Source organism: Oryzias melastigma, linkage group LG20 (genome assembly GCF_002922805.2).
Source record: "Oryzias melastigma strain HK-1 linkage group LG20, ASM292280v2, whole genome shotgun sequence".
Lineage (NCBI taxonomy): Eukaryota > Metazoa > Chordata > Actinopteri > Beloniformes > Adrianichthyidae > Oryzias > Oryzias melastigma.
Genome location: NC_050531.1, coordinates 10,118,130 through 10,139,647, shown reverse-complemented (window position 1 = coordinate 10,139,647; position 21,518 = coordinate 10,118,130). Strand labels below are relative to the sequence as shown.

The 21,518-nt window shown below is 38.4% G+C and overlaps 1 protein-coding gene across 1 annotated transcript in view; it reads right to left on the bottom strand.

Annotated features, from left to right (window-relative positions):
- Window positions 1–21,518, bottom strand: part of prex2 (phosphatidylinositol-3,4,5-trisphosphate-dependent Rac exchange factor 2) — a 90,079-nt gene that overhangs the window by 22,592 nt on the left and 45,969 nt on the right. The window contains exons 20-33 of the mRNA XM_024280258.2: window positions 20,841–20,977; window positions 19,722–19,839; window positions 18,690–18,874; window positions 16,585–16,746; window positions 13,247–13,469; window positions 12,892–13,099; window positions 9,466–9,645; window positions 8,249–8,343; window positions 6,803–6,891; window positions 6,451–6,541; window positions 3,005–3,133; window positions 2,119–2,160; window positions 1,592–1,689; window positions 1,378–1,515 (exon numbers count right to left, since the gene is read on the bottom strand). Coding sequence (XP_024136026.1) covers window positions 1,378–1,515; window positions 1,592–1,689; window positions 2,119–2,160; window positions 3,005–3,133; window positions 6,451–6,541; window positions 6,803–6,891; window positions 8,249–8,343; window positions 9,466–9,645; window positions 12,892–13,099; window positions 13,247–13,469; window positions 16,585–16,746; window positions 18,690–18,874; window positions 19,722–19,839; window positions 20,841–20,977 — 1,895 coding nt within the window. The remainder of the gene's footprint in view (window positions 1–1,377; window positions 1,516–1,591; window positions 1,690–2,118; window positions 2,161–3,004; window positions 3,134–6,450; window positions 6,542–6,802; window positions 6,892–8,248; window positions 8,344–9,465; window positions 9,646–12,891; window positions 13,100–13,246; window positions 13,470–16,584; window positions 16,747–18,689; window positions 18,875–19,721; window positions 19,840–20,840; window positions 20,978–21,518) is intronic.

The following is a 21,518-nucleotide window of genomic DNA, read 5'->3' as shown; positions in this document are numbered from 1 at the left end:
TATGGTTTCATAAGCATTGACTTTAATAGTGCGTTTGGATCTCCAAACTGACTGTTGGCAGCTTTGTCTGCCTTCACTAACACATCTTTGCATGTGTGTTTATCTTTGATTGTCCTTTTCATCTGCTGGTGGCCACAGCTGGATGGTGACGCTCCATTCCCCTCCCGTCACCTGCATTCTCCTGTTTTTTCCCTAATCGACAGATGCAGCGAGCAGACGAGAGTGGCGACAGAAAAAAAAGGTTCAGGGACCTCTTTTTCTGAGAGAGAATTCAAGGCAGCACAGCTGAAACCCAGCTGTTCCCTGTGAAGTGATGCCTGCGATGTAAAGGATGTCACACCAACACATTCCTCCGCCAATATGAATGTACACAAAACTCAAACTCCTGGCAAACACACTCCTGCAGCCTTTCATGTGGCGACCCAGAAAGAAAAGAGCAGAAATATCACTTGAATTCACCTTCAGGTGGTAAAATCCCTGTTTTGTTACACGAGGGATCTTAAAAGGGAACGTTTGAGGATTTAATGTTTTCAGGTATCAACTCCTGTTGTTTATTGGATCACTTTTTTAAAAAGCCACGCCCCTTCAGAGGAGATTTTGGAAAAAGAGGCTTCAGATCAACATAAAAAAGACATTTAGGTTGTGGGATTTTGGTTAAAAACATCATAATCATAACTAAAACACTACTGGGAACGTTTCTAGTTTTAGGTGTTTTTAACATGTTGAGGTATTTTTCTGATGATGGAGGACGTAATTATAGAAAATTAAGCTTAAAAATAACATTTTTTTAATTCAAATTATTGCAAATTATAAGCATAATGCCTTGCAGTTTAAAAACGTACAATCTCTGCAGAAACTACTTAATAGGAAACATGTTTTTTTTTTTTTTTTCTAATTAAAACACTACTGTTTTACAATGTTCTTTACGACAGATCAAAAGATGTTCGGAGTGGGACTTTAACTGTGCGGAGGACAGAGACGCTGTGTGCGTTTTGGCAGCAGAGCTGCCGTGGGATCAGACTCTGCACTTTCAGCAGTGCACCTCAATGATTCAGACCTGCTCTTCACACAGTCACTGCGGGCAGACTGTGCTTCAGACTCAGCACATTCAGATGATTGTTTGGGTACCCGCAGCGCAGCGTGCTCTGGCCTCTACTGATGAGGCAGACTAAACGGCAGCATCTGTTTTCTTTGTCGAGCTGTGAAGGCTGGATGCCACCTAACTCATTACTAACAAGCCTCTCAGTTTAAGAAGTCACATGATGGAATTCCCTGGAGTGTGTGTAAAATTATTGCAAAAATAAAAGCCTGAACATCCTTTTCTTTAAAAAGCAGCATAAAATATTCATATTTTTGGCAGAGGAATCTCCTGCTCACCAGATTTGGGGACAGAAGAGACTGGAAGTGGAACAGCAGGCCGGCGCTGGCGATTTGCTCCAGCCACCGGCGGCTGGCTTCCTGGGCCTCCTGTGGGTCCGGAAAGTCCTGGTCCAGCTCTCTTCCCACGTTGTAAAACTACCAACGGAAACAGAAAAACAGGTAAGCTCTGGAGATAAGACGTTTGAACTAAAAAGAACCAAATATAATGTACCTGGTTGAGGACAGCGAGCAGGTGCTCTGAGAAAGCACACACGGACGCAACAAGAGACTGACAAAACACCATGTCCCGCCGCAGCTGGATCTCTGAATCTAGACGCCAAACGGAGCGATGTCAAAAGAAAACTCATCAGCAGACGTTCACAGCAAAAAACCCAGAAATACAATTTGGTAAAAGAAAAAATCACAATCTAAACCATAAGAAGTTTGGTAGAAAACTCTTAGAGACTTCTGCCCATATTTTAACAATTAATATGATAAAATTAATAAAAAAAAAAGCAAAAATGGAAAATAACTAAAAAAAAATCATCTTTGTGAAGTTGCGTTTTGTGAAAAATTACAAAATAAAAAACTTCAGAAAAAAGTGTGCCGTGAAAATTCAAAGTGAGAAACTGAACTTGTATAATTTGCTAAAACCCAAGATTCAAAGCATAGAATGTACGTCTGAATGATTCTATTAAAGATCTTTTTCTTTTAGTTGAACTGCTTTGTGTGTTTCTGTAAGAGAATGGAGGGACGAACCTGTGTACTGCAGTAAAACCAAGAGCAGCCGAGTCTTTACCTCTGAAAAGGACAAAAAGCGAATCAACAAAACATCAAACAGCAGAGGCTTTTCCAATCATTTCCAGCAATTTACAAGCTGGTTTTTCTTCAACTCCCTAAAAACTCACTCTGATGAAAATTGTGTTTTTACATGTTCTTGTTGCATTTTTCTGATGATTAAGAAAATGATCCACGTAAACAGAGACCTCTCAACAGTGGAGAGGGGAAGGGGGCTCTGGCCAAACTCAGAGGCAAATTTCTAAAAAACTCCTACCACTCTGCAGAAACTATGTCCAAAAACGTCAGTTTTTTTATTGGGATCCCTTTCAGAATGGCTCAAAAGATGATCGGATTGGAAGTTTAAAGTTAAAGACATAATAAGGCCTTACAGCTATGACATAAATCTAGTTTTATTTTCATAATATCACGCTCCGGGTTATTTCGGGGTAAACTGCCCGACCCTAAGAGGAGAACAAAAACCGATGTTCTCAGCGGTGACCACCGGCTCACCTTTCCCAGGACTGTCAAACGGTGGGGATTTTTGGTTTCAGCTGTTTGCATCTGTGTGTTTGGCAGTCTGCCTGTGTGTGCACACACTACTCGTCTGTGTGTTCCATCAGTGCGCAGGCAAACAGAGAAACCACACTCTTCTGCTGTCTCACTCAGAAAGACATTCTTCTCCGCTCAGCGTCAGCTCTGACTGCCGACCCAGTTTGTCAAAGCGACGGTAATAAAAACGGAAAGTAATAGATGGGTTTTACTGGAAAATGGACACACTTCAAGTACCTTCATGGGGTTTTTTTGCTCCAAATTCGATTGTGACTGACTGACCTTGTGGATGTGTCATTTGTTTGTACGAACTGACCTTCTACGTATTTAGAAATAGCTTGTGTGAGCGCCTGGACGCTGCTGGGAAGGTTCCAGGGATCCTGCTTGACGTGGAGCCGTAACTTTTTGGTGCAGTTTACTTTGGGCTCCATCTCCTGCTGAAACTCTGAGGACAAACACATAAACAAGGTATAACTAACGAGTACAGAGCACTGAATGTATTAAAAATAAAGTAAAAGCTGGGTGTTTAAGAGCGAAGCCTCAGAAAAGAGAGCTGATTTAATCATTCAATGTTTTTGGTGCTACGATTCAGAAACTTAGCTCTCATTTTTACTGATTGTGACTGACAGATTTATGACTTTTTTCTTTTAAATCAGTATTCAGATTTAAAAAAAATACTTTCTATTGGAAAAGTTCAAGCCCATTTAAACTCTTTTTTTATTCACTTTTTTCTTTTAATATATTAAACTAATTGTTATTCTAGTCAAGAAATGATATTTTCCCTTTCTTTTCAGTCATCTTAGGGCCCCCTGCAGGCTAACCCTATCTCTGCAGTGATAAAACACGAACAAAAAAGGCTCTTTTGATCCATTTTAATGCCTCTCAAAGCTACAGAAATGACTCATCATAAACTTCAGCTGTAACAAACATCAAGATTAAACATGGGCTGAGTGTGACAGTGCCTGCATGAGAGTCTGTCGGTGTCGGCTCACTTCCCTCTTTAGATAATCTTATTTGCTGTGTTATCAGCCGCACACATTAGTGAAGATGAGATGGATCAGCGCCGATCAGGGCTCTAAAGTACCTGCCTCCCGGTGCCGTTTCGGCACACAAATGTGCACACAGCTCTGAAAGCCGAAGCTGAGCTATGTTTGCTCGGAGCGCGTCTGCTCTCACTTGAGAACAGCTGCACATGAGAGAGAAGTCTGCGTGCCAAATGGGCCAGAGTATTTGGAGGCTTGACTTATCAAAATATACAGAATAACTGGCTAACCTGCAATTTTGCTTTGAAAGCACATCGCAGTGGATTAAAGTCACCTTCATGGATATGAGGAGTTTTTTAGTGCAATATCAAAGCCACTACAATAAAAATGCTTTTGGAAAGCATCATGTTAAATCCTTACTTGTTTTTTTTATATAAAAAATCTAATTTGATAGTTTTATAGAGGATGGAGTACTTCATTTTCTACATGTTTAGCTAAAACTTTCAACAGAAAGTGAATAAATATAGAAAGTTAGTCGAAGTCAAAAAGTGAGTGGTCAAAAATAAATCATTTTTTAAGTATTTTGTGTTGTAACAGTAAAGAGAAACCAGCATTAAAATACGACATGCAGACCAAAAAGACAGATGGCACACTAGTAAACCCAACTTTTCGTGTCATTTTTATCTGGAATGCAGCTACAATACCCCCCTCCCTCTTCATCTATTTCCCAAATGTGGCTGTGCACACACGCATTATGCAACAGGAAGTCACAGCCCCTTTGCATTCAGCGCCGGATCTGTTCTCTGTCAGTATCGACCTTGGGAATCTGTCATATCATCTTTCTCCTCTCATGCCCACATCTGCACAAACTTTCAGGGGAAATACCGGTGTTGTAGCTGTAAAACATTTTCTCTTATTTATTTTTATTTAAAAAAAAATGCTTGCAAAACTTTTTAAGCACAAGATATGCAAAAAAGAAAGAATACAATATTTCTGTATCAGGTCTTTCCTGGACTTAAGGCATCATAAATATAATCTGTTATTCATTCATTTAGAGCTAAACACTGTAAAATTATTCCAAATTATCACAATTGCTTTACAAACCATCTTAAAGGGGACTTTTTTTTGCTATTTTATTTTTTAGTTAACCTTGGATTACTTCCCTTACAAATTTTGACATAAATTAAGCCAAATCATTATCTTTCCACCCCAGCATTTGCTCTTACCAAATAATCAGTCAACTATTCTGCTATTCTCCACAATTTTCATCACACCACACACTGGGGTAGGGGGTTTAGATCCTGTTTAAAAACAAAAATCATTGAGCCCTGATTTCAAATTGAGCAGTTTGAGTTTTGTCGGCTGAGACTGGCTGGTATCTTTATCGCTCAGTAGCAATCAAAATGCAAAAAGTGAGTAGAAAAAGACCAAATATCAAGGACCTCCTCAGCATTCACTAAGGAGGCACATTTTTACTTATTCTACACCTCCTGAGATTCGACACTCTTATTCCCAGTCATTCTGTCTGCATTTATTAACCCATCGCTGTGGAAACATGAACACTCTTTCATTGTAAAACATGTAACCTCTTGATTTACACCTTTAACATCCTTACAACCTCGTGCCACACAAAATTATGTTTTCAACAACCTCTAAAGGTACACACTTGATAAAGCACTATTTCACTGATGTCAACATCCTCAGGGACGTCCTGGGATGTCCTGCATACCATGAACGGATCGTAACATTTTATGCTGCAAAACGCAGCAGAATTCAGCACTAATGTGAGTAGGAAATGCAAAAAAACAGACAAAAGTTAACAAGATATTCACATATTTGGACTTCTGGGCTCAGCTGGTTTGTCTTAACGCTAACAATGACCTACAAAGACATCTCAACAGAAAAAAGATTTGTGTGTCTTTTTAAGGTCTCCCATGACATTTTTTTTATTTAAAAAAAATGTTCCCAGTAGTTTTTTCTGTATAGTTTTTAATGAAAATCCTACAATTTATAGGTTGAAAAAAACGAATCTCATAAAATAAAATAAAAAAAAACGACCCAAACTAATAAATGGTCACATTGATATGAGTTAGTCACGAAAACTCGTAATTATAATATTTGTGCTACAACATTTTAAAAAGAAAGTCATTGTTGATTTGTAAGAATTTTTAATGGAGATATATGAATCACGTGATTCAAAATGTTCAATAGTTCTGAAAAGACTTGAATAATTTTTTTCTAATTATTAGTTAACTATTTTCCTAGTTGACATCTGCACTATTTTTACTTGATTGTTGAAGCTCCTCCACAGAAGTGCTATTTTTAAATGTTAAATAACAAAAAAAAAAAATGCAAATCTTGGAAAACATTTGTCTGTTTATTAAATTAGTTTAAATTTGTTACAAAAGTATTGGATCGGGACTTGGTATTGGCAGATATTCAAAATCAAATGACTCGTAATCACATCTGATCGAGACATCCCTAAACACCATTGAAGCAGTAGGTAGAAAAACAGTCAAATGGACTTGGTTTTATCTTTCATTATGAATATTCTTAACATTTTCTTCAAAAGAGAAGTGGCAAAAAAAGTGGTTTTATTCTGTGTTAACTGTTAGATATGTAAGAACTTCTCCATTTTAAACACTAGACCCTTTTCATGCCAAGTTCTAATGTTTGCAACCGTCTTACTGGACATGTTCCAATTATCAGGCTTGGTTATCCCACATATTTGGACATTTTTTGGACAGTTTAGGCTTCTGTAGGTTTGACAACAGCTTACCTTGAAACCCTCTCCCAGGTGTGAAGCATTTGGTCTGTTCAAATGCCCGAGCTGCCACCGGTCCTCTTAGATTGCTGGTGATTGTGTCCACCTGAAGGAAGAGATGTGGCCAAGATGGCCTTTTCAGTACTATTTTCCCAAGTCAAGACTAAATTTGTGCACATGGAACTAAAAATGTTGCCCCCAAGGGACCAAAAGTTGCTTTGTTTGGGACACAGAGCCACAGTGGGGCGTTTCTTCTGAACAGAATTCAGCGAAACAGGTCAACGGTTAAATACACAAACTGCATTTGGAACTAAATGATTATTTCTAGAACCCCCCTGTGGAGCATTGATGGGATTAAGTGACCCACCTGGCTAAACAGATGCTCGAGAAAGCTGTGAAGCTTCTTCTGTTTCTCATGGGACAGCCACATGCAAGAGGGTACCTGCACCTCATCCCCTAAAGAAGCACAAAAATGAATATGTCAATATAACTATCATTAACATCCACAATAAAGTGACAATTAATCCAAGCCTCTTTTACAAAAGTTGTTTTTTTCTACAGAATTCACAACAAGGAAAACTAATAGCTCACACAAAACTGAGTAAGATAAAATACCCAAGTACAGAGCTCTGTGGGACACCAAATCTCTGCTAACATTTGTACAAAAATTCCCATTAGGATTGCTATTAAACTCCTCTGCTGGAGGGTTGAATCTCATTTATGAAAGCTAAACATGACTTTCTACACACGTATATGAAACAAGAGCTGACAGTAATTTAGACAAAAGTGGAAGAAGCTTTTTGAGCAAAGTGACTCTTAATGTACGGCATTAAAAAAAATCTGCAGTATTTTATGATATCGGGGTTCTAAAGATATAAGAATATTAAATGTAGGAATTTTTAAGTCATTTTTTATGTTGATTTAAATCAATTTTAAAAATCATGTTTAAAGCAGTTGAACATCTTGTGTAGTTTAAAATTTATACGTAGCAAAAACATGACAGAAGGAATCCCTTTTGTTGTTTTTTGCATATTTTCAATTCTGCATGAATATTTCTTGTTTATTTTTTGATACTTCATTTTTGATACTGATTTACTAGTAAATTAATCTGTACCTCATCATCTGACGGTAAATATTTTGAATGATGTGATATCTGCAATGATCGATGCGACGTGCAGTTTCTGCTTGTTTTTACACATTTTCAGCAGTTTGTAGTTTATTTAATTTTTACTTTAAAATAATCAAATACTATTTATCGGCATCATAAAAAAAATGAAAGAAAGGAGCAGAAAGAAAGTAAATTTGAACATCTACTCCTGATTCAATACAATAACTTGTTTTAATCTGGAATTACAGCATCAACTCACCATAAAACAAGATTTCGAACTTAATTCATTAGAAGAATTTCGACATACATCCTTAAATTAATCTAAACTAAGTATTATACTTTTTTAGCATTCTAGATTTTTTTTTAAAAGACAATCAATGATCTTGATTCTTTTGTTTGATTTTCTTAATTGTTCGATTTTTGTTTTTGCAAGAAAGTCTGTAGTAATTTATTTTTGTTGACTATCACAATTTTAATGGATTATAATACATACAACTGCTTAAAATGGTTCATTTAATAATAAACAAAATTATTTCTTTATACAAAATTTAAATAATATCTCAAATTTGTGCTGATTAAATTTAAGGACTCCATTCTACCATTGATTTTTTGACAATTGAGAGTTTAAGATGTTAGCCAGAAAACAGCCATGTTTATCCAGATTAATGAGGAAGACATTAATGGGAATAAGACGTCATCCGTTACCTGAGTCCATCTCGTCGCTGTGAAGGTAGGAGCTGCATTGGCTGCTGCAGATGCTGGTGAAGGAGGCGATGGAGTTTCTGTTGCTGTTACAGTCGCTGACGAACGTGGATAAAAGGAGAAATTACTTGCAAACATAAATTACACATCATTTTATGGCCATAATGATTATTTTAAAGTATACCCATTAGTTTTCTGAAATACCACCATTGACGTTATGGTCAAAAAAGTAAAGTAAATTAGGTTTTGTAGTTCAAATAAAACCTATTTGTCCTCAGTGAGGACATCAAACCTAGTTTGGCTCATTGACTGTATATAGAGTACTGGACTCCCTCGCATTCTTAATAGGAAAAACGTGCTGGCTCAAAGAAGCCAAAATCCCATAGAATTCTACAGATAAATAAACAGACTTTACTCAATCATTCTATTATTTCAGAATAACCATTCTTGCTCTGATACCTATTTTTAACATCTTCTTGCAAATTTTTTCTTCATTATATATTTTTTTTGGCGCAAGTTATTAAAATTATAAACTGACCAATCAGATGCCTCAGTAAAAGCATGTGGTGCCCTCTGGCCCCCACCTCGATGTTGATCAACAGATTCTACAGGATGTGGCTTCAGTGGAAGAGGTGGGAACTTTGAACAAGCTCACTCATGATTGGTGACAGCAGTTGCCATAGAAACGTTGCCTGACTCAGCTCAATCACTGTCATCTGGTTCCATCATGGCGACCTTCTTATCACAGAAAAATAGCGACTGAATTGGCTCCATTTAGCTGAAGCCAGAGGTATTTTCTATGGGTGTGACATCACAATCACTATGTCCAGGCATTTATACAGTCAATGAGGATCTGCAATCCCAAATCTCACCAGTGGGGACAGTGAGTGCAACAATAACAAATACCAATATGATTTAAATAGGATTTAAATGTCCAGTTTGTACATTTTTGAACATTACTTTCTATAAATTAAGTTAATTAAAGGTTTGAAAAGTTATTAACTCATTTAGTTACATATCTGATTTCAATGAAAACAAAGTGATCAATTCAAGAAAAAATTCCCAAAACAATTTTCTATATATTTACAAAAAACTACTAAAAACAAAAATTTAAGTTAAATATAAAGTTATTATCAAATTTCATGCGTGACATTTCATTATGACCTAATCTCTTTACTGAGATTCATGTTGCATCTCAGGTATACCACGTCATGTGTTACCTGTACGAGTCTCTGTTGCTGATTGTGTCGTGCCCCGAGTCCTCTTGCTCATCTCCCGCCACGTTGAAGCACACCTTCTTCCCATTCCTCTCACACTTGTCCCCCTCGCTCTCAGCAGAAATATAGCTTTCGAGGGTCCTCACCTCCGGCGCAGGAGGATGGGTGATGGAGGATATGAGGCTGGCAGGAACAGATAAAAGACAGGTACAGAAGTGGAAAGAAGTCAGCGATTATTCAATCACCTGAACCACAAATGATGCACTTGAGCTGCGGCTCCATTATCATACTGAGCGAGCCAAACCAAACCCCCGACTGTTTGTTTGGCTTCCGCACAACAACTTCAGACTGTCAGGGGTCCACATTATATTTAAAGGTTCAAACATGCTGTAAGGTGCAGCTGTGTCAACACACGCGGATCGGCTGCCCTGCTCACTATTACTATTGGCCTGCGTTCTGGAGAAGCAGGAAGAGAGTAGACAGGATATTTTCACAGTTGCAGCAACACATGGTGGTGTTTAAAGCCATACCCCAATAACTGCTACGCCTGGACTTTTTTTGATCTTTCCCCACGCGTTCACTCAGACACGCAATGTCTGTTTATGTTTGAGACTCCTTTTAATTCGGAGCTGCTTACATTTTTTCCATTAAGTCACACCATCGGCCTCCGAGACATTTCTGCTCAGAAATTGGGCTGCGATGCATCAAAACAAACTGCCTGTGTCGTGCAAACCCATTCCCGTCTTCGTTTTCCCCAGCCTGATCAGGTCACAATCATGCCCTCATTACGGATAAGTTGGGGGGGGGGGCACAACAATGCGCCTCCACAGCAAAGTGGCATTCCATCCCCATGGAAAGCTCTTCTAGCCCTGTGATTGGCTGATGCTTGATAAAGCACCAAGTCCATTTTGGGGCCTCAGGGGTTCAGAGTGTTGGAAGGAGAGATGCAGAACTGGACACTGGGGAATAATAGTTGCAAAACTGCAACTGGAACAAATCAGAAAGAGCTCCTTAATGTACATTCACACATTACAGAAAACTATTAGACTCCAATTGCCTTGATTGCATCTAAAAGTGCATTTGCATTACAAAGTTTCACTTCGAGCAATCTAATAGCAACACATTTGCATAACACCCCAGTCCACGGTGACAAATAAATCTGCAGATTTAAATCTTCGCCAGTTACTTTATTTATAATGAGCACCAAAAAAGGAGGAGATGATAAATTGGCGGGGGGTTAAAATTGGGAAGTTTGTCCTTTGATCCAGGAAGGGAGGAGGTCCCGGCATGAAGCGCGTCAGCAGTTATGTCATCTAACAGATGTGACCTGGTCTCTGTGGCCTTGAGAAAAGGTTCACAGGTCGCTCCCTCGAAATGGATTCCTCGAGGACCGGCCAAGAAATTATGTAACATCGGGCAGCATCCAGGTTTTTTTTTTTTTCTCCTTCCAAAGTTACTGTAAGGATATTCCTAATCTGCCGTGAAACGCTCTCAGACTTCCTCTTCTGCTGATGGGAACGGAAGGAGGTTATGTTTGACATGACACATAAATTGGTCACTTTAGCTTATTATAGCGGCATTAAAATACAAACTGTCTGAAGTGATGGCGCCCAACAGGAAAATGGACACACACTGAACAGAAACTAAAGCAGGGAAGGAATGACAAGGAAGAAGAAAAACATTAAAAAAGAAGTAGCAGCGCAGTAATGACCCCGGCCACATAGTGGATGGGTTAATATGCAAACTAATGAGAACCAACAAAGGATCAACAACCTCTCAGAGGTTAAATCATGCACCAAGACAGGTATCTTATTAGTTTCCATGCCGTTAGGCCCTCGTGTGCTCCCTCAACGCTCCTGAAGTGTGAACCATCTGCATCTTTGAGGAGACAGCTCAAGGTAAAGGTCATCATCGTCTCATTTGATTCATCTAGGACTATTTAAGGCTGAGCTAATTCCTAGTGACAGGAGCATGACAAAGTTTGTCCAGACTCAGTCATTATCAGCCCTGCTGTGTACTCCTCTCATCATTTCCACGCTAAAGTGACAGCTCTGTTCTCTCCAGCAACTTTTAATGTCACTCTCTAAATTACAGTGAGACTGGAGAAGCCTAAATCAATCAAATGATCATCAAAAAGATTCACGACAGACATTGCAATCAGTGAGCTAGCTACAAATTATGACCAACTGCTGTGGCTCAAATCCGCCACTGAGACCTCATTAGCACCCTTGTTGGTGCTGTGCAGGCATTTGTCAGCGTCACACACTTCTTTACCCAGATTGTCTTTCTTGTTCCAGTCGGTAGAAACACCAACTTTTTCTCTTCAATTATTTGTGAACTGACCTTGACTCCAGGCAAAATATAGAAATTCATACAGCAATTACCAAATAAATAGGATTTTTGAAGGGAAAAAATACATGATAAATGGTCATGATCCTTTCACGGATGTCAAAGTATGTAAACATGTATGTTCAATAAATACCAGATGGAAAGTCTTGACCTAAAAAGGTTGCTACAGTCAAAAACTGGGATTTAAAACAGGATGCTTTAACAGGTTTTCTTATTTTATGAATAAATAGTAATCCATGTGAAAAATAAGGAAACTAATAACACTTATGAATAAAAAAAAACATTAAACAATTAAATTGAAGCTACATTTTTATAGCTTTTAGTGACAAAAAAAAAAACTTTATTAAAAATTGAAAGTGTGAAGAATGAAGCCAAAGCACACAAAAAAATAACTTGCAATTTCTTGGAAGGCCACACGATTCAATGCCCCCCTAGAAAAGTCTCAGATTTATCACAAAAATACAAATCTTTTATGAATTATATTTTTTCTAGATATCAATTTTTTTGCAATATTATGGGTAGTTCACCTTTCAGTTTATCTTCTTAGTGCTCGTATCCATCTATATTTTTCATGATTTAATTTTTAAAAATAAATTAATGATTACATAAATAGAGCTGTCATGTGATCAATTTTTTATGGGATTAATCAACCGTGACCTGTAATTAATTAATTAATCTATTTTAATGTTAAAAGCCTGATTTTTAGGTGTTTTCGTTTAAATTTGTGACATTGTGATGCAGTAGAATGGCGAAATAAAAGTTAAAAAATTGATTTGTGAACTTTTTTTTTTATTCTATCAGACTTCCTACCTTTACTTTTACACCACCAAGGGGTAGAATTTCGGTTTCAATTTATCACATCAAAAACAGTAGGACATTTTTCTGAGCAATCCAAACAATATTGACCTCGAACTTCTGATTAATACCATAATTCATATAATGACGTACTTTATTCCACAGTTTATCACAACAGGAGAAAACACAAGTTATTTAATAATTCTGTTTAACCTGTGTAGTAAATTTATGTAACAATCATCTACCCATGCGAGAGAATGTTCAGGCAAACATCGACATACTCACTCGTGAATGTGACCAACGTGCGTCTCCATCTCCTTAAAAACAGCAGTTAGTTTGTAGAGAAGTTTCTGATACGCATCCAGCATCAGCAAATCATCTTCCCTCAGCAAAAAGCGAAGTCCATGACCTTCTGTTCGGCCGAGGCTGTGGCCTGACGGCGCAGCCATGGTCGTGATGGTGTGCTGGACGTTCACCATAGGACTCAGCTTTCCTGTACACACAGTTACCATGTATTAAAAGTGTTTGCAAAAATATTTTTCTGAAATTTATTCTGACTTAAATCTCTGATTATTTAGGATTTTATTGGTCTATACTGGAGAAAAATGTATTTATTTTTTCTTATGCTCCATAGACTCACCCTGTTCAGCTCTGCTAAAGCTACCTTTCTCAAAAGAATTCTTCCTGTTCTCCAGCTGCACACCAAAGGCGCTGCCCAAGGAGGTGGTGGTTTTCGGGTAGGACACCTCCATCACATTAATGTGACAGTTCGTTGGGCAAAAGTCGCTGCTATGGAGAGGAGACACCTTGGCCTTGGCCTGCTTGAAGGTGGGCCACGCTCTGTTCTTTAGAACCCGAGAAAACTGGAACAAAGTTGAAAAGACACACCCATAATTAAAAAATCCATGGAATATCTGAATACCCACCATAAATAGAATTCAGGGTTTGTATTAATATCCGTCACCACCCAACTTCTTTTGAGTCCAAAAAACACTTACACAAGTCATAATTGTTGTATAATTTATCATTTTAGCCATGTTTCCTAATGACTCATGTGAAATAAAGAGTGAAACCTGTCAACAAAAGAGCCTTTTTATTTGATTTACACAGTATGAAAGCTGGCTTCAGAAGAAAGTGCGGACACCCATTACTGTACTCTGTCAGCATCCCTCCTGACAACTCCAACACTCAAACCAAATCAAAGATTTAAGACAGAATCAGACTGTCATTGCTCACACATGTGGAGACCCCAAACTCACCCTCATCATTTCAATTTTGGACTGTTCATGTTTAATTTTAACAGCCTTTCAAATGAAAGCTCATGTTAGCTCAGAGTGAGATTTCTTCTTTTATCAGAGTCAAATCAAATACTTTTCTCACAGAAAATCAGGTGTTCTACAAGTAAAGTGTAGGTTTTCAACACATGGAGTCTCATAGTATTAAGACATCTGAGTCTATGCAAACTTTCTTGACATAAAATCTCATCTGGAACAGAATCTGCTATAAGCCAGAAAAGTCTTCTTGAGCCCGTTGTGGTTTGTTTGCACTTTCCTTGAACTTTCCATCACAGAGTCTGCATCCTGTCTTGTATAATCACAAGAATACAAATAAGTTTGAACAGACAAAACAAATTTAATGTTGGTATGTTTCAAAATCTCTTCAATTATCCTCAAACATTAAATGACATTTTTTTTATTTCTGCTCTTCAACTCTTTTCCAAACTTCTCCAAAAGTTCAATTCTCTCCATCATAATGCACAACATAAGTCCTGACTGTGGCTGCACACAGATCATTATGAGCGGTAATTAATCCAAGGCCCCCCTCTGATGCTGTGTCAGATCTTTTCCTGTTTGTCACGCACACTCGTATGTAATCATCCAAAACGGCCAAAGCTGCAGATGTAAATAAAAAATGATCAAAACGTTTGACAATAAACAGCTGTCATCCAATTGTTTGCATAATAAATAAGGATTCTTTTTTTAATTTATGGAATATAAGTTTGATCACTGTCTTCATTCATGATGGTTCGTTTTATGCACAAAATAAAGCTTTTGACACATTGAGAGGCATTAGTTTTGTTTTGAATAACTGGAGTTTCTTTGGGGTACAGCAAATATAAGATGGTATTCTAGTGAATCACTCCACTCTATTGTCATAACATAAAGATCTTAGTCACAAACACATGCACATTTACTGATTTAAGAAGACGATTTGTGGCAAATGTAGCTTGAGTTTTATTCACAAAATTACTGGCTATGACTGTAGACAAAAGCTTCCCAGAGACAAGGATCTTTAAGAAACAAGTACACATTTCAAAAATAAAGTCTATCAGTACAATTTGGAGGATTTATTCATTTTGGATCGATACCGATGAACTCAAATGTAATCAGCTATCTGCTGATCCCGATACTGGCACGGATATATTGCCCATTCCTAACCTCCTTTTGGGAAGGGGCTGTTCACTTTCCCCAGTATACAGAGCAGAGCTTTCCTGACTGCACTGGATAGAATAGACTACACTGCTCTGCTTCTTCCTCTATGTTTTATCCTTAGAATAAATCTTTTTTCATCTTAACAGTGATACGGTGTGAGTTGTAAATCCTTTTGAATTTCTCAAATAAAACCTGAGGAGTAAAAGAGAGCGATGCTGCTCCTTCCTCTATTGCTCCCTTTTTTCTTCTTTTCATAAAAAATGATGAAAGTCTTGCTGATAAAAACACATCTCCTAAGAGCAGTGTTTACTTTATTGCTTCATTCTGAGTTTTTAAGTATAGTTTTTCCATCAGAAAATATAAAGTTCTGATTACTCTAAGATTGTGTTTAAGTGGGACTCAAACATGGAATACTAGTGAGTTCCTGGACACTTAAATACTCAAATCTTCAATATTATTGTTGACATTTGTATTTGCACATAGATAATCTAGTTTTTTACTTTTTTATACATTCAAAGTAACCAGTAAAAATAAACTAAATCCTCCATCAGCAGTAGGACTTCAAGCTAAAGTCCAATTGCCCTGAAGAAAAGAACCCTGTGACAACATGACCTGCATGACAGAATATAAACAGACATATTTTTCCTTTGTTGTTGTGTAATACCATTGAACTCTGTCCCAAAGGAAAAATAGTAATTTCAAATAGGAGCATTGCAGATTTTATATTTATATGTCCACTTCATGTTTATCCAACATTTTGGAATCTGCAGACAAGTGCAGTAAACAAGTTCCCTGTCAGCTTTCCTGAAGCTTACGTGTATGGAGAGAAAATAGACTCGATTTGTGTCCGCAATTCTTGATTTGTTACTTGTGTCTGCATATTTGGATTTGTGTGTGTGTAATTCTGGATTTGTAACTCATACTCATACATTTTAAATATGTATATTTATACTTTTTTACACTAATTATCGGGGTATATCTGTTTAAGAAAGTGGAAAAATGTCAAGTTTTTACTAGATAATATTCACAATCTAACTTCAAAGCGACTGATAAAAAAACTCTGATCAGCATATAAACATCATTTACACACAAATCTTGAAACATAAAAGGAGTTTCACTTCTAATTTGTGCATAAATGCGTTTTTGTGTTTGCGTATTAGGTGATTGATTCGTACTTTTAAATATTTGAATGTGCTGCTGTAATTAATGTAACTTATGTTTTATATTTTTTTGTAATTTGTGATGTTGACACCTGTGAATACACAATTGCAAGTACACAAAGTTATTCACAAATTTTATTTTATGAGTTACAAATCAAAAATGATGCACACACAAATCAGATGAGTCTATTTTCTCTCCATATGGACAACACAGGGGAGAAATTCAGTTTAAATATTCTACTTTTTTATGCATTACCTGAGACAAATTGGTTGTTTTAATTAATTTATTTATCTTTAATTTGCACAAAATGATAAAATTGTCGAAAAAAGATCCAAAGCAACAATGCCCTCATTTTTTCTTCCATTGAGATCTGCTTGGAAGTTACCTTTCTGTAGTTGGAGATGCGCCGGTTGATGTGCTCCGCCCTCTCAGCGTACATGCTGCTGAAGCGTTTCTGCAGCTCCTCGGGGATCACCTCGCAGCTTGAACTCAACATCCCACACATCTGCACCAGCAAGTCGTCATTACGCGCAAACATCTCCAGGATCTGGTCACAAAGAAAGTAAAAAATAAAAAATGTCACACGAAACAAAATATTATCTCCTCTTGAAAGAAAAAAACACTAAATATATTACAAAAATATCACTAAAGAATGGAAAGTTCTCACTTTAGAAAAGTAAAAATCCCATGGAAAAACCCATGGCCTTTTTTGATCAGAGAACAGATCTAAAGAGATGAGGGGATTCAAATCACTGAGCCTCAAAAAGAAACAGAAGAGGAAACGTAACTACAGGAAGATCCAAAAGCCCAGGATAGGACCGCCACTATTAAAATTCAACATCAGACAAATCTCAGTGGACACCACTTAATACTGAAGCTGATGTTTATATAAACACTAAGATTTCTTTAACCTCACAGCAATAGGAAATTGTCTATAAGAGAAGAGGATATGCCAAGTTTGTGTTTGGAATGTCAGTGAGCGTAATTTAGCTGTTTTTACAGCAAAGACTGTTTAATAACATTCGTAAATCATCTTTGGACTCTCCGGATGAGATCTTGGATTTAAAACCGAACCAGTGGCCGTTTGTCATGGGATCTGGCAGAAGGATGCTGCAAAGTGCTTTCCATTTTCCACATCAGCAAGTGTGCATCTCTGTCTGAGAGAATCTTCTGTCCTCAGTGTCTTCAATTAATTATAATCATTCTGTGAACATCACTGCTGGGATGTAAAAAGCATGCTCTTAACCCAGATGGGGGGGAGAAAAACGAACTAAAATAAAGCTGTCAGTTCTAACTAGCATTAAGCACCGTCAGCCTGCACACCAACAGAGCTGCTAGCTTTAACAAAGCTGAGACACAGACTAAACATTACACAGGGATTTGTAAAGAATTGGTATTTCGTTTCAAGTGAAAGGGCACAGTAGAGCTAATTTAACTCTCAATCCAAAGTAGATTGGTTACAAATCCCCCTATAAATAGAATAATAATAACTTTACATGGAAACTTGTGAGTACATCATCTACTGAGACATTGCTCCATCTGCTGAATGTGCAAACACTGTATGATTTCGGTAGCTGGCACACTTTGAGAGGAGATGATGGATTTAAAGTATGATAGGAGAGCGAAAAAAATGTATTTTAAAGAAAATATTTGACATAAAATCTGCCCAAAACAAGACGTTTTCAGCTTTGTTCTACTTTACCAGTCGCTCAGACAAACAGAAAAAAGGTTCCCATATGTGGCTAAAAGACTTACTTTGATGAAAATCGTGTTGCTTTTAGCATGTTCATGTGCCATTTTTCTGATGATGGAGGACATATATTAAGAAAATTATCCTCAAAATTGCTTTTCTAAGTATTTATTTATTATAATTGTTGTGTATCAGTAGCAGATGAAAAATGTAAAAAAAAATAGATAATTTGTGATGTAGAAAATACGCTAAAAGATCCCTGCTCCAAGGTCTCAGCAACAGGGAGGGGAATGAGGCGTGGTTGCTCCACGCTAATGGATTCCCTGACAACTCAGAGACGAATTTCTAATGAACTATGACAGCTCAGCAGAAACTACGTCCTAGAAAACAATATAGATTGTATTTATTTTGGGTAAAAATTGAAGAATCATATTTAAAAAACACACAAGGGACGATATTAAAAAGATGATTGGAGTGGGTTTTATATAACATATCTTTAAGTTAATATTCAATATGTTGACAACATTAAGAAATATCTGTGAAGATTCATTCATATATGATGGTTCCATAGCAGAAATAGTTTGAAAAAAGGTAATCAGGGCGCAGTTTTTTAAGTTAAAGCCACTTCGCAAATGCCTTCAACGTAGTCCAGATGACGGTTTTAAAAACTTTTTCCACCATTACATTAAAAAGTTGATCATTTTCATCACTTATGAGTGGGATCCTGTTGAAAAAATGCATTCTTAAGAACACAAGAATCTGTCAAACGTGACCAAAGTGAGGCTGAATTCACAGAATACCTTTGCAGTGAGACTGAAGAATCCCTTTGGCTCCACCATCTTCTCTAGGACATGACACTTGATGCCTGCAGTGCTGTCGTACTCGTACACCACTCCATACTCCAGATGGACATTGTCCACCGTCAGACTCACATGGTCCTTCTTCCCGTCAATGATGGCTATAGTATTGAATTTGTCCATCACTTCTGAGGATGAGGAGAGCATAGAATAAAGTATGAGCCTGTGCGTCGTCACGGCGACAAAGACAATCTGAACTCTTCTTCTGCTTATAGCTTTCATTCAGACACATGAGTAATCATGAGAAAACCTTACACCAAACCAATGACTACATAAATTGTACAGCGTGTGCTGTGAAGGTGATAGCTTTCCTAATTTACATTTTAATAGCGATCCATACATTTCATGGATGCAAATGAAAACTTGATGAACCAGAGAGAGATATTCATCCTTTTGAGGAACCAGTTTGATGCTTCATCTCATTGGAAACACGATTCTGTTTTTCTGAATGCTGCATTCACATTCACACCGCGTTCAAGTACTTTGATCAAAAACTCGATGTAAAATGGGAATTTCAGGCCTCTGCGTTCAAAACTCTCGCATTTATGCGTTGCTACGCACATTATTAAGACCATTTTCGGGTTCTTTAAGCAAAGTGCACGGCCACTGAACATGCACTGAAAGTAAACTTAAGTTGAACTTTGACCAATCAGGGACTCGGATGCTGTTGTATCGTATAAGTTTAAGTTTACGGAAGCGCCAACCGTTTGAAAATGGACCGTAATTGATCATTATTATTAATTGTAACTTGTACATCTTTCATATAGACTCAATAGAGCTGTAAAAAATGACAGATGATTTGTGAGATTTGCAACGCCTTAACATTTTGCACAAAGCTAAGCTGTAGAAAAAAAAGAAGAAGAAGCCCATCCCTGCTTGTGCAGTGTGAACATGTCTACAAGAACCCTTGTTTTGCCAGTTCTTGAACACGCCTCAAATGGCCGGTGTGTCTGTAACACTTGTGTGCTTGTTCACCTTCCACTTTGCACTCAAATCCATCTCCATTCTCCTCAGTGGTGGGTTTCTGGTTGGTTTTCTGGTTGTCCTCCTGAGCACTCTCACTGGTGTTGTACACCCATTTGATGGTGTCTTGCTGCAGAGAAGATGATACATTAAATATATTTTGTGCACAAATGGTAAAGAAAATGACCAATGTTCTCCTTTCTCTAGACTTTTAAACCCAACACAGACGTTTGCTGTGTGTGCACACAGACTGAGGCTCAGGGATCGATGATGGTTGATTCTGTCTGGTTGTGAGGTTTAGTGTCACAGTTGGGTTGGCAGAGCGTGCGCTGAAAAAGTCTTCACAAACACACGGAGACGCAGCACTCAGTGAGACCGCAAGAGCGAAACCCACGCCAATCTCGTCAAGTTAGTCTAGCGTGCCTCACAGGCCCGTGTGTCTGTGTCGGTTCTCCACACCCAAACCCACACTGGGTTTTCTGCCAGGGTTGCATGCCGCGGCTGCTCGCTGCGCTGTGGCGTTCCTGTGCACGAGCACAGACTGCTGCACAGGAACGAAAAGAGAGGGTGGTTCCTCTCTGTCCACACTTGATATAAACCAGATCCCCTATAGTAGTTTTGGAAACTGTGGTGCATCATTACACTCAAAGTCCCAACAGACTCTAATTAGAATGACACAGTACACTGACTCGCACCGTACACCCAAGGCGCTGCTATTTTCCCACCTTCTACAGGTGGTCTGACCATCTTTTCCTCCTCACTCGTCTGCTGTCAACCACTCTCTCATAATTAGAAAAGAGCTGTCTCGCCCTCCGTCCCCTCCCATCTTTCTTCTGCCACCTCCAGATCCCATTTTGCTCTGCAGTCTTCCAGTCTCCCACAACAACCCCACCACTGTGAGCCAGGGGTCAGCCCAGCAGAAGCCAAAACTATTATTATTTCTGTGAAATGATCCAAGACAAGGAAACGTGGAGAAAGAGAGATGGGGGTAAACGGGAGCTGAGAAGTCTGTCTGCTCAGTTTAATAACTAGAAATAATTTGTTTTTAAAAACTTCATGTATGTTTTTTGTTCTGTTTCGTGACTACTTCTCTCATTTATTTGAGTATTTCTTTTTCCGTTCTCGCCTCACCTGCGACGGTCGCCGGTACTTTCTGCAGGCGGTGACATGAGCGATCACGCTGGCGTGACTCTCCTTGCTCACGTTGATCCCGTTCACCTTGATGATGCACTGTCCCGGGTGAAGGCCGGCAGCGGCGGCCACCGTGCCTGTCGAATGGCGGGGATTAGCACTTATGTTCCATACAGGTGCACGATGAAACAGGATAAAGGAACACAAGCATGCCGAATAAAAAGCCATTGTTTATAAACTGTGCACAAAACCAGGTCAAGCTTCTTTATTTACGCCTTTGCTTCCTGTTTTTAGCAGCTCAGCGGGGCTGAGAGGGAACGTGTTGTGCAGAGGAGGGAAGTTGCTTATCTGCGGTGGACAAGGACGTGACACCGATTATAGAAGAATCTTAAAGTTTAGTAATATCACGGGGGAAAGAATAACAGACTAAATAGTGCTCCTATTTTTGACTGTAGTGCCTTAAAACTGTACCAGACACTTTTCCCAAAATTTACGTTCCCACGTGTTCCAAGAATATTGTCTTTCGAGCACGTTCAGGGTCTGCCACAGGGCCCCTCTGGGTTGGACATGGTCGGCTGGCTTTCAGACCAGATGTACAAACCACCTCAGCTGACTCCTCTCAAAGTACAGGAGCTGCAGCTCCACAACAGCTGCCCTGTTGTGACAAATCTGCAGGAT